The sequence below is a fragment of the Lutjanus erythropterus genome, chromosome 16 (assembly GCF_056507025.1).
Source record: "Lutjanus erythropterus isolate fLutEry1 chromosome 16, fLutEry1.hap2, whole genome shotgun sequence".
Lineage (NCBI taxonomy): Eukaryota > Metazoa > Chordata > Actinopteri > Lutjaniformes > Lutjanidae > Lutjanus > Lutjanus erythropterus.
The window spans coordinates 4,749,918-4,762,832 of record NC_139332.1 but is presented as its reverse complement, the minus strand read 5'-3'; the positions used below and the strand labels follow the sequence as shown (position 1 = coordinate 4,762,832).

Below are 12,915 nucleotides of genomic sequence, written 5' to 3'. Positions count from 1 at the left end.
CAGATAAAGATGAATGAAAACCTATCCTTTAAATTCAAGTTTAGTTCCTAAGTTTCCAAAGAGCAAATATGTCAAACAGAATTTTGGAGTAATGCATATAAAATTAAATAAATGTTGCAGGAGACGTGTAATATTTCACTCGGTGAACAATGGTGCAGTAAAACTGTCAGTACTTCTCTCGGTGTCGAGGGTGACAGTAAAGAATGACATGATTTCTCTTAACACTTTGCACTGTTTTCAAATTTATATGTGCAATACTTCACTGTAGTGTGCAATAATAAACTTTGTTGAATTAAAAGCTACGATGCTGCTGGTACCTAAGTTTTCCTAAAAGTGTCTGTATTTACATGTAAAATGCTTAAGGCAAAGAAACTGTGATCATCTTGACCTGTTTCATCCACAGGCGCTCATACTGACCACATGGAAACTGTCACTGTTATATTGTTACTTTTTGTACAGTTGGAGATGCATCTTGGTTGCTTAGCAACTATCATTGTCTCTGGCAATAAAAATTCATAAGTGATCTTGATTTACAGCTTAAATACAAAAAGTCACTTAATTAGGCTCAATTAAAAATAAAGTAGGGGAGACCAGGGACGGTTATAACACTTTTTGTCTCAATCCCTATAACTCATTGAATTTTTATGTTGAAGCTCTCACAATTTGAAACAATGTACCCTCATGTATTACAAATGTATAACAACATATTACAACTTTTCTAACATGTTTATAACCTTATAAAATGCATTTAACTGTTTTTGTAATTCTAGATGAATCTAAAATTTGAATCAGTTCACTGATGGTTATTATCCTACAGAAAAATACTGCTGTGAATATATGTAGTCATTATGGTTTACTACACATGATGGCTGCATATTGATAAATATATGAATACATTTTATAATATTAACGTTTTTAAATGTGTTAAAGGGGTAGTTCACATGAATGTGACTCTAAGTTAAGGATCTACAGTGAAGATTCAGGTTAAAAACATGCTTTTTCAGTCAACTTGGCATGTTAGGACTTTACGAGACTTGAATTACACCAGACGAGCAGTATGGAGGCATTTCATGCTTTTATTCTGTTGTTTTTTGAAAACTGGTTACCATTCACTTCCATTATTTGGGAGACTCTGCAGCACTGTTTTCCTGTGAAACTCCAGCAGTGTTTTGTGGACAAAAACACTAAACCCTGCGTGAGGGTGACTGGATAATGGCTGAATTTTCATTTTTGGCTGAGCTATCCCTTTAATCTCTGGTAATTATCATGAAAGATAATCAAAAGTCAAAATGACCGCTTATGGCCATTCTAGTTATGGAATTCTGGCACTTCTAGTGTTAAAATGCTCCACCTGAAACAGTTAGTCAGAGGTATAAAATCTACTGGAGTAAAATGATAGAGGAATTATAACATGATAAAAATAAAATCATTGCTGGTGGCTGAATATGATGTTTAATAAACCAATAAACCTGATGAATGTGCAGGGACTCTGGAGTCACAGGAGGCTGCCTACTGAAAGTTCCAAAACAGTTTTTGATGGGGGATTTGAGCCAGCGTCTGTCTCTTTTCAGAGAGCAGAGCTGCTGGTGCATCTGACCACTGAGTCATCCCAGTAATCAGCGTGTGCAGAAGAGTGCTCTCTGAATGGATCCATGGCTTTGAATGCCACGTCTGCTGATTGGTTTTGATGCGTTCACTCGCTGCTTCCCTGCTGTTTGAGACTTTCAGACCTCACTTATCAGAGCTTAACACTCCCACTCAAAAAGAAAGGATTCAAATGAGTTTTCTGCTTGAGTTATCTAATTGTAACCATCTCTGCAATATCCCCTCTGCAGCGAATGAGTTGACATAATGAGATAAACTCTTCCTTCTTAATCAAACCAGGCGTCATGCTGCGATACATGTATTAGCCCACAGCTTGTCTCAATCTGATAAAACCAAGACATGGGTTTGTCATTGTGAAGCCTCAAGCCTGACTTAATGTGTGTGTGTGTGTGTGTGTGTGTGTGTGTGTGTGTGTGTGTGTGTGTGTGTGTGTGTGTGTGTTTCAGACCGTCAGGACCTGGAGGAGCCCTCCAAGGTGGACCAGCTCCAGGAGCCGCTCCTGGAGGCTCTGAAGATCTACGTGAGGAAGCGTCGGCCCAGCAAACCGCACATGTTCCCCAAAACCCTGATGAAGATCACAGACCTGCGCAGCATCAGCGCTAAAGGTGGGAAGATGTCCACTCACAGTTTACATTAGGTGATCGCATACAAAGATTATGACATTATAGAGGAGGACGAGATCTGCTGCAGGCACTATGGTCTCAGTAAATCCAGATGGTCGGAAAACCACAGTGAGCATTTAAACCTGCACTCAGTGGTCACACTTGAAGGCGGGGAAAAAGACTACTGTGTGTCTTTTGACATAATGTGATGAGGTCATCCTTTCTGAATTGCTATGTGATGAATTGTGGGCTAATATTTTGTTGGGAATGTCCAAAACTTGATGTTTTACAGTGTAGCATGCAGGATGCATACAGATTGCAATGATAGAAGCTGCAAGAGTAAAGGATGAAGATAAACAACATAGATGTACAGCACTGAGTGAATAAAGTTAGTTACAGTTTAATATAAAGATACAGTTCCTTGTCATTACCAATGAAGACAGCACTGATCCCTTTCAAAATAAAGGTCTGATAACACTTTAATGGTAAGCAAAATGCTACTGACTATCTTTACTACACTTTTAAATCAGCCCTCAGGCCACATTCTGCCCAGGCCTCCTCTAAAGAGTAAAAACTTCCCCAGAAAATCAGAAAAATACAGTACTTGAAAACAGAGATTGTAATACATAGAATAATATTACAATAATAATGATAATAACGATAATAATATATATTAAAATATGAATATAATAATATTTCTTTGATAACAAAGTCAAAGACTCTTTGCTTTGGTTTTATAGCCCACAAACTCAGCTCTCAACCTTGTTTTCAGGTGCAGTCAGCTTTAGTCTTCAGTCTTTAGCAAGAAAGATCCCTACCTGCCAACACCAAAACAAAGAAGGTTAGCACCTAGCTAAGAAGAAATTGGAAAATCTAACAGCTAAAGAACAAGATATTTTTCTTAGGAGATGGCAGAGACCAAAACAGAGGTAAAAGGGGAGTGACTATTGGACCTTGAAACACAGTTCTGCTTAAAATAAACTAGTTTGTACAACAAGTTGTAGCCATAGCTATTAAATGTCAGATGTAGTGTTTTGTTGAGTTCCCCTGATGCAGCATAAAGTCATCTCTACCATGGGCTGTCTAGATTATATTTGGGTCAGAAAAGGACTCTTGGCAGGAACATACAGAGTGGGCACATTACACTGCATAACTTCTTTAAACTGGCTGCATATGAAACCGTATTGACTTGAACTTTCTGTCTAACTTTTAATGCACATTCTGGACCGGCTCATAGTGCTGAGCCTTTAACCCTGTATGAGCCCCAGTGTACTTTGAGATCCTCAAAGGCCCTCGTGCCCCTTGACTTTAGAATGACTCCTCTGAAGAAGATATTGCAGACGTCCCTGTGCTTTCCATATCCCCTTTCTTTCTTTCTTTAAATCCTGTCTTTTAAACTTGCCTTTTAGTAATGTTGCACAGGTTTATCTGGTTGCCTTACTGGCTTATTTTCTTACTGATGCTTTTACTGTTTGCACTTGTTTTATTTGTTTCCTAATCCTTTGTGTTTTTTTTGAACAGTTTCATTTATTCTGTGTTTTACTCTTTGGTTTTATTGTCACTTCTTTATGCGGTATCCTTTAAAACAACTTAACATTGCCTTTAAAGTGCACTATCTAAATCAAATTACTGATGTAAAGTTAAAATAGAGGTTCCTGCAGCCAAACAGTCTTTTATTATTTTATACAAGACAAATAATGTTGAGTTTACTCAGTTGTAGACAACAGTCTAATAACATATGTTAGACATGACTTAAAGTGATCCCATTTTTATTACTCAAAGTGCAGCCCGCGGGCCAGTGGCAGCTCCCAGAGATATTTTGTCTTTTTAGCTTTTAGCTCTTTGCTAAGCTCCCAACTTTATGTTCAGCCAGAGGCAGTTGTCTTCAGTGAGAACCCTTTGATTCTATATATTCTACTTACACACAAGAAAGCCGAAAAAGAGGAACATCTAGCTGCTACAGAGCGGAATATTTTTCTTAAGGCTTGGTGGAGACCAAAGGTGAGCGAAAAGGACAGTGAATATTTGACTTATTTTCATCAGATGACCCGAAACGCAACTCTACAGAACTGCTTAAGGCCTCAGTATGACAAACTAGTTTGTACGATGTGTCATAGACATATTAACCTTATAAAGAGGTAGTTTTTTGAGTTGATTTTTTGAGTTCCTCTGACATAGCATGAAATCATCATCAGTGTTGTGCTATATTCATTGAGTAAGCTGAATTTTCCTGCTCAACAGTGCCTACATGTACTAAGATGCATTGGAGATTCTGACACCCACATCCATGTTGCCGTGTATCACCACCTTAGTATGTAGCTATTTCTTTGTTGGCAAAACCCCACTCATCCATAGTATGGTGTAAAAAATACCTACCTCATTTTGCTGCATTTTGTTGTTAACAAAAAAAAAAATCTTAACTAAGTGTGTTTTGTTACAAATAAGTTCTCATGTTAAAGTCTTCAAGTCTTATTCCTGTTTTCTGCAGTATTTTTAGGTGTTTCAGATGTTGGGAAAGTGTTTACCTGACTGTCAAGTTATATACAGCACATATAATAAGGACAGCACAGTGAAATGACGGCTTCCTAACGGGCGAGACAACGCAGTGCAAGCTGGCAGATAATATCAGCATCGTCACACGCAGCCAGTGGACGAGTGTCAGAGCAGTCTTCAAATAGATGTACTCCACCAGACTACGCCATGGCAGAGAAAGCATCTCCATTTAAGACACGCTCCTGTGCTTCATGTTCATCGAGTCCATCATCAATCGAGTCTGCTGCAGCCAAGGCAAGAGCGAGAGCAGAAGCAGCTAAAGCCCGCCTTTCCTTCGCCCAAGAGGAAGTTAGCCTACAGCTAGAAAAGGCTAAAGTGGAAGCCTCTATGGCAATGCCTAAGTATAAGAAAGAGACAGCTGCAGCTATTGCTGAAGCAGAAGCACTCGAAGCTGCTGTGAGAAACACAGCTGTAACTTGAATGTGGATTCTACCTTCTTGGGAGCCACACAATGCACTCAACAATATGTTATTGACCAAGCTAAAGAACGAGAGATAGAACCTCAGCAGGGTGGTGATGGTATCTCAGCAAAAACAGAGCCAAGCCCTAGTGACAGCATTTCGCCTTCACATCTCAAACCTGAAGCCAAACCCATCCTTCCTAACCAAACCAATACTGCTTCCCCATCATCTCATCCTACCTCACAGCAACCTCACATCTATGAAGATAATAGTGTACATGAGTCACGCAAAGTTAAGTTCGAGCACGACCATGCTACTCCCATGCCACATTCCAGCCCTCTATGATCCTCTTGGATTCGCAGCACCAGTCACAATCCAAGGCAAGGCTATTCTGAGAGAAATTACTGCCAAGAACGGTGATTGGGAACTGTGCATCTTCTCTGACACATCAACCAAAGCTATCTCTGCAGTGGTATATCTGAAAGTCACAGATGCTGCTGGGAATAATCATGTCGGGTTCGTCATAGGGAAAGCCAAGTTGGCCCCCTGCCCTGAGCAACAGTACCACGATTAGAACTCTGTGCAGCAGTGCTTGCTGTCGAGTTAGCAGACCTGGCCTCCACAGAACTAGACCTTCAGCTCAATGCTGTAACTTACTACTCAGACAGTAAAGTAGTTCTGGGTTACATTCATAATGAAACCAAGCGGTTTTATGTCTATGTTAGTAACTGGGTACTATGCATCCGAAGATCCTCCCGCCCAGATCAGTGGCACTTTGTGCCCACAGACCAGAACCCAGCAGATCATGCAACATGTTCTGTGGCTGCAAGGCCATTTAAAAGATTCCAACTGGTTAAGTGGAGCCAAGTTTCTGTCTACACCAGAACCAAGTAAATCTGAGAGCACCTGGGATCTTGTTGATCCAAGTTCAGACTCTGACATCTGGCCTCCACTTTGAGCACAAATACATCATCCAAGCAGCTTGGTTCCCTACAATTTGCCAAGTTCTCCTCCTGGAAGTCACTAACTCATGCTGTTACTCGCCTTGTACACATAGCCCGTCTTTTCAGTGCAACCCTGCCAAAGAATGATATTTATAAGGGCTGGCATTACTGCAGGGCAGAGTTCACTGTTGAGGAATCTAATCAAAGTTCAGCCATCAACATTCAAGCAGTCCAGGAGGAAGTCTACAGTCAGGAGATCAGATGCATACAAAAGCACGAGAAGATTCCTCGAAGCAGTCCTCTTAAGAATCTAGATCCCTTTATGGATGAACACGGCCTTTTGAGAGTTGGAGGTCATCTCCACCATTCAAGCCTTGATCAAAGTGAGGAGACTCCTTTGATTATTCCTGGGAAACATCACGTTGCAACTTTACTCATCAGACATCACCATCAGCAGGTTCACCATCAAGGCCAGCTCTTTACTGAAGGAGCTGTCTGTTCAGCTGGCTTTTGGGTTGTTGGTGGGAAGAGAAAAGTGAGCAGCATCATCCACCAGTGTGTAACCTGCAGACGGCTTAGGGCTCCGCTGAGCATCCAAAAAATGGCCAACCTCCCAGCAGCTCGTCTTTCAACAGAACCTCCCTTTACAAATGTCGGGTTAGACATGTTTGGCCCTTGGAATGTCTGCTCACGCCAGACTCGAGGGGGCCTTTCACATAGTAAACAGTGGGCTGTCATCTTCACTTGTATGAGCGTAAGAGCTGTACATATAGAAGTCATAGAATCCCTTGACACATCCAGCTTCATCAATGCACTAAGGCATTTCCTTGCTGTACGTGGACCAGTCAAACACATTCATTCAGACCGTGGCACCAACTTTGTTGGCGCTTGTAAGGACTTGAGGATACCTTCAAGCATTGACGGCACAACTGTGAAGACTTACCTGTCAGACCAAGGTTGCTCTTGGACCTTCAATCCTCCACATACTTCCCATTTTGGTGGAACATGGGAAAGGATGATTGGTCTTGCAAGGAGAATTCTGGACTCCATGTTCCTCCAGCTGAAAGACAAACTTACACATGAAGTGCTGGTGACCTTCATGGCAGAAATAGCGGCCATTATCAATGCCAGGCCTCTTGTTCCTGTGACAGTTGACCCTGATGATGTGTTTATTCTTACACCAGCTGCTCTTCTCACACAAAAGGTGAACATTTTTTCAGCTCCTGTGGGCAAGTTTGGAGCTTCAGACCTCTACAAGAGCCAGTGGCGTCAAGTCCACCATCTGTCCAACACATTCTGGGACAGGTGGTGAAAGCAGTTTCTCCCAACACTATAGCCGCGCAAGAAGTGGCAGTCAACTCATCCAAACATCAAACAAGGAAGTATGGTTCTCCTAAGAACAGCCAAGAACCAAGAAATGATTGGCCTCTTGGACTAGTAACACAAACCTTCCCAGGCAAGGACGGGAAGGTGTGCCAAGTCGAGGTGAAGATCATTAAACCAGGAGGACCTACTCTCTTCCTTAGACTGTCACAGAGATAGTGCTTCTTCTCTCTCCAAATGCCTAGGAAGAAGAATTCTCAAGGACTGTTGCGTGGCATGTAACCATGCCAGGCGAGGAGTGTTTTGTTACAAATAAGTTCTTATGTTAAAGTCTTTAAGTCTTTTTCCTGTTTTCTGCAGTATTTTTAGGTGTTTCGGAAATCTGTTGTGGTCACTTGAAGAGTCAGGAAGTCAGTGACAAGATCAGTAATCAGGAAGAAAGGGAGCATGGCTCTCAGTGATGTTGATGTATTGCACCTCAGTTAATCCAGTGCCATTTGCATATGTCTCAGGCCTAAAGTAGCATCGTCGGTATGTATATGTTTGTTTAATAATTACTTACATTTGCAGTGCATTATTTTTGGGACAAGGTTAAATTCGGTGAGGTTATTTGTAGATATGTACCAAGTTAGTGTTGCTAGTGACTATACTGATCCTAAGTTTTTGCAAGTTCATTAAAGGACTGTTACAAATAAATACATGAACAAACAATTGATTAGATTTTAAAAAATGTTATATATTTCATTTTTAGTTAAAAGTACGAGAAGGACATAAAAGCTATAACGGTAAAAAGAAAAACAAGAGGATTTAATTCATATGTATATCGGGTTGATATTGACTTATATTGTGGATATTGTACATGTTAAAATCGAGCACATGGTTAATTTTGCTTTCTGTATGTTTTAGTTTCACCTTTCTGTGCAACGTCAATAAACCTGTGGGCAAGAGAGCGACGGTCTTCAGAGTTTTGATGTTGGGAAAGTGTTTACCTGACTGTCAAGTTACATATAGCACATATAATGAGGACCGCACACAATGTCCACTTACTGGAGTTATTTTTTGGGGGGATCTTTCAGCTGGATCTCATGGTTTTCATCTGTGGGTGGAGTTTGCTCAGTTGTCATAGAGATGGCTCAGTTCGTCATGTGAAATAAGTTTGGATTTTACTCACCTAATCTGAGTGGTTGCAGAGGTCGTAACCTTGACCTGTCAACCATCATGATGAAGAACATGAGATGCGGTTGAAAGTTTAGAAGAAAGCCAGTAAGTGGACCTTGAGTTCAGTAAAATTTTATGCTCCAGTTATTATCCTTATTTTTTTGCCTTCATCATGGTCTTGCAGGAGCGGAGCGGGTCATCTCTCTGAAGATGGAGATCCCGGGTTCCATGCCGCCACTCATCCAGGAGATGTTGGAGAACTCAGAGGGCCAGGACGGCCAGAGCAGCAGCAGCAGCAGCAGCAGTAGCAGCAGCAGCAGCAGCAACAGCAGCAGCAGCAGCAGCAGCAGCACTACTTCGGCTGAGGCGGGGGCCAGCCCCAGCAGTAAGGGCAGCCCCAACGAGGACGCCACTGCCGTCGAGTCGCCGGAGTCTGTGGACAACGAGGGGGCTACGGCCACGCCGCCCAGCGACGAGCCCTAGGAGGCGCCCGCGGATGCCTCCAAAGCTCCCCTGACATTCCTTTTGCACAAAAAAGGAACCGCCGGGCAAGGCGCCAACCCCCTATAACCCCCCTACCCCCGACTCCTTTGCTTGGTATTACGTTATCTTTATATCCTCGTCCTATTTTTCTCCCCTGTTCCCCTGAAACCCCCTCCTTCAAAAGAAAACGTCAACACGGAGGCCTCAAAGGATCAGTGCTTTGTGTATAATTCTGAATTGAGCTCTTATTTGGCGTGGTGTCTCTGGGACAGGGACTGTGGCAGGAAGGGCGCGGCCCTTGCAAAACCGCCAGAGATGATACTCCTCAGGTCTCCTGTGTAAATTCTTCTCTGCATGACGGGAGTTTGATAAGTGGTTTTACTCCTCTCTCTTTCTCTTTCTCTGTCCTCATCTCTTCATCTCTCGTATTGTTGCATACGTACATTGTACATACCATTGTATGGTTAGATCTCTGTTTCTATGATGAATTTTGTGGTGCTTTTTTCATTGTCTTAAATATTATCTTTGAGGCGATACATCAAGGTTTAAAGCAGGACTAATTGTAAGTCCTTCAAAAAGTTATCTAGAATGTTATTGCATATAGACATTATGGAAGTCTAATATTTTATATTTGTTCCTATATTTAAAACTGTTTTTGTCTTTTATAACACTTCTCGGTTCATGTCTGTACATGAATGAGGTTACATCCACACCGCCAGAATGCAAAGCTTCTCTCCATATCGACAGCCGAGTCTGTTCAACTGTTTCCTCAAAGGAGGGAAGCACAACAGCAGAAGCCTTTGATACGCACTCATCAGATTGACCGCGTCTGTTTAACTCACGGTCTCGACATGAACCGCCGAGACCCGACGTTAGGAGATTAGATTTGGAAGAAGCCAGTCTATGAAATCAACTCATTTGGTGGCTGTATCTCCTCCGTAAATCAGTTTACCTCACTGTCACAACAAATCGGGAAAATTAGGTTGCTGATAGATGCCAGAGATTCTTCTGCAGCAGGCTGTGATCGAACAGGACGCTTTTTGTATCCATTTCACTGTTGCCCCATGCTTCAACTGGACCATGATTCAACTTAAACTGCGTTGCACTTTATTATCATCTTCATGGTCAGTTAAGAGGTTTAACAAGCAAATGTGCCATGATTTGTTCCCCTGGATTTTTACTGGTTTCAAGAAAATGTCTGCTTGCTATTTATAAATCTAATTTCTACCAGTCTGATTTCTTTGTTCAGGAAAAAATTCAAGTACAAAAAAGGCCTCATTGCCAGGGATACAAAGAGAATGCAGGGGAATACAAATGATGGCGCAGCATCAGTGGAAGGCAGATGAAAATAAATCCTTGAAACGGACGTCACATATCTGCATTGTCTTTCCAGACTGGCATGTTGCCGTCCTGTTAGCAGGCACAGCCAACAGGCTGCAGCTGTGCCTGCTGTAAAAGTGACACTATGTAAGTTTTGCTGAACAGCAGCCCAGGAGGCAAGGTAGAGATAAATGCTAAAGCATAGGATACCAGTCAAGAAGTCATTGACCTGACTTAGTCATTTCAGTTACACACAGCGGGGCATCAGTGTCCAATACTCTCAGGTTATCAGCCGAAATAACCCAGCAGTGGGTGGTATAGAAACTTCCAGTCTTACCGCATTGGATCCTTCTTGTACCCAGGGGCTGGTTTCACAAAGATAGACTTTGACTACAGCTTATAAATATAACAAATGGTCAGACTTCAGACTTCAGAGCAGTTTAGGTCTTGACTATGTTACAGAGGGGAACCCTGAGGGCCTTCTAGGTCTTCAGAGAAGGTCTAACATTTCAGTATTTCAAATGTTATATTTAAATATATTATATTTTAGGTATTTCATGTAATTATTAGGCTATTCTCTTCTTATTTTAATTTTGACCTCATTTTCCATTAACCTTGCTTTAGAAATGAAAAGATTATCCAATTAGATTTTTCTGTTGTATCTAGGCAGAGAAACATTAGAGCTGGCTCACTCATTGGTTAGGATGTCAATCACATTTTGATTTACAGTGGGTGGGTCCATAAATAATCCCCTTAGGCCTTCTACAAAGCCAGCGGCGTCTTGCTCAGGATGAAGTAGGCAAGACTGATGCTGTTGCTAGGTGGCTAACAGCGGAGCATCTTCGAAGGACTGTGTTATTGACAGAAATCACACCTGTCCCAGAGTCTGTTAGACATTTGAGTCTTATTTTTTAAAGCTCCTTCCAACAGCGCAGCACAGCAGACAGAGCAGCATTGGTAGACAGAAATAATCTAACTGGAGATCTGTGCTACATGTATGCTACATGCTACATGACTGAACTGAAGTCCCAGGTCTGGTAGTCCCAGTTTGCCACTCCTGTGTTGAGTGGGACTATGGCACAGTGAATTCTGGGTAAATTAAGACCTTTTTCAAAATTGAAAAAAATGGCTGACTCAGTGACCGCAACCAAGTCTGCTCTTTCTTTGGCTTACAGTGAGTCTTTATTTTTTTAAATGGTCTAACTTGCAATAGATTAATCTATGAGCAAATGTAACACTAGTCTAGTATAACAGGCTAGCCTAAAATATCTTTGTGAAACCATCCCCAGATCTAGAAAAAAATGACTGTTTGTAAGCTGTCTTCGATTTAATGCAATGTGTGATTGGCCCAGAACTACAGCAGCTACAGCCCATTCTGTCTAAAAGTTGTCAGTTCACCATCACATGATGGGCATCAAATGAAGTTCTTCACTGGTATCAGTATCACTTTAAGGCTACTGGTATCAGTGCTGGTAGTGTCATTTTTTTAAACAACACCTAGCCCTACACACAACAATCTAACGTTAGCTAACATTAGCTAGCAGAAGCCTCCACCAGTTACTGGTCATACTCTAATGAGATGTATGAAACCCGAGGTTAGCTCTTCATGTGTAAGACAGTTAATAAGCTAATCCTGCTTTCAAAAGTTACATAGCCTCACTCAGACTTTTAGTACAGTTTTATTACTATACTAATATAGTAATACTGGTCCTTTTTTGTAGTTCTGGTCATCATTCTCATTCATTCTCCAAATAAGTTTGGCTAACCCATCTGACTGTCTGACTTCTTTCTACAGATGTTCTCAGCTCTCAGCAGTTAAGTTGGTGAGTAGTTGTATTACTCACAGAAATGCTAATGCTATTAGCTCTGTGGTTTATGACAACATTATACTCACCAAAGTAATTGCTAAGTACCTCTTCAAGGTTAACCAAATGTGTTTTGAAGAGAAAGCAGTAAAATTATTACCTAAACAGACCAACTTCCTGGTTTAACTTTGGCTACCGTACTTAATGTAGTTGAGTCAGTTTTTGTACTGTGCTGTTGTGCTCAGTTTTTCTTGTGTAGTAAGACCTATTAGCTGCGCAACAGTTGCACTGACAGTTTTGCTTTCAAATAAACTTGTAGCTAATCTGGCAAATCTGCTAGCTTGTTTAGAACATATCTGATCATCTGACTGATTGTCTGTCCTGTTATTGGACCTGCTTTTAGCGATGTTAACATGTTCTGACCCATCCAGCTGTAGACAGCCATTGGGATTCTTCCATTGAATGTTGGCTTTTTGTAGAAAATAAGCTACAGTTTATAACTTCCCAAACGAACACATCTTGTATGATTTTTAAAGCGTAAATGCAATCACCAGAAGTAAAGAGCTAACATTTGGGTTTAAACAAACTTCGCCACGGTTGCATGACTTCGGTGTTGCCACCACTAAATGATTAGTGTTCAATGTGATGATCTTTAATGTGCCCGACAACCACTGTAGTCTCATTTGGTGACTTGTCAGCTTCTTCTTTGGTGAAAACAGCA

At 41.4% G+C, this 12,915-nt stretch overlaps 1 protein-coding gene across 1 annotated transcript in view; it reads left to right on the top strand.

Annotated features, from left to right (window-relative positions):
- Nucleotides 1–12,677, top strand: part of LOC146312656 (retinoic acid receptor beta-like) — a 117,885-nt gene extending 105,208 nt beyond the window's left edge. The window contains exons 7-8 of the mRNA XM_084738376.1: nucleotides 2,052–2,210; nucleotides 8,771–12,677. Coding sequence (XP_084594502.1) covers nucleotides 2,052–2,210; nucleotides 8,771–9,069 — 458 coding nt within the window. The 3' untranslated portion in view covers nucleotides 9,070–12,677. The remainder of the gene's footprint in view (nucleotides 1–2,051; nucleotides 2,211–8,770) is intronic.
- Nucleotides 12,678–12,915: the final 238 nt, after the last annotated feature.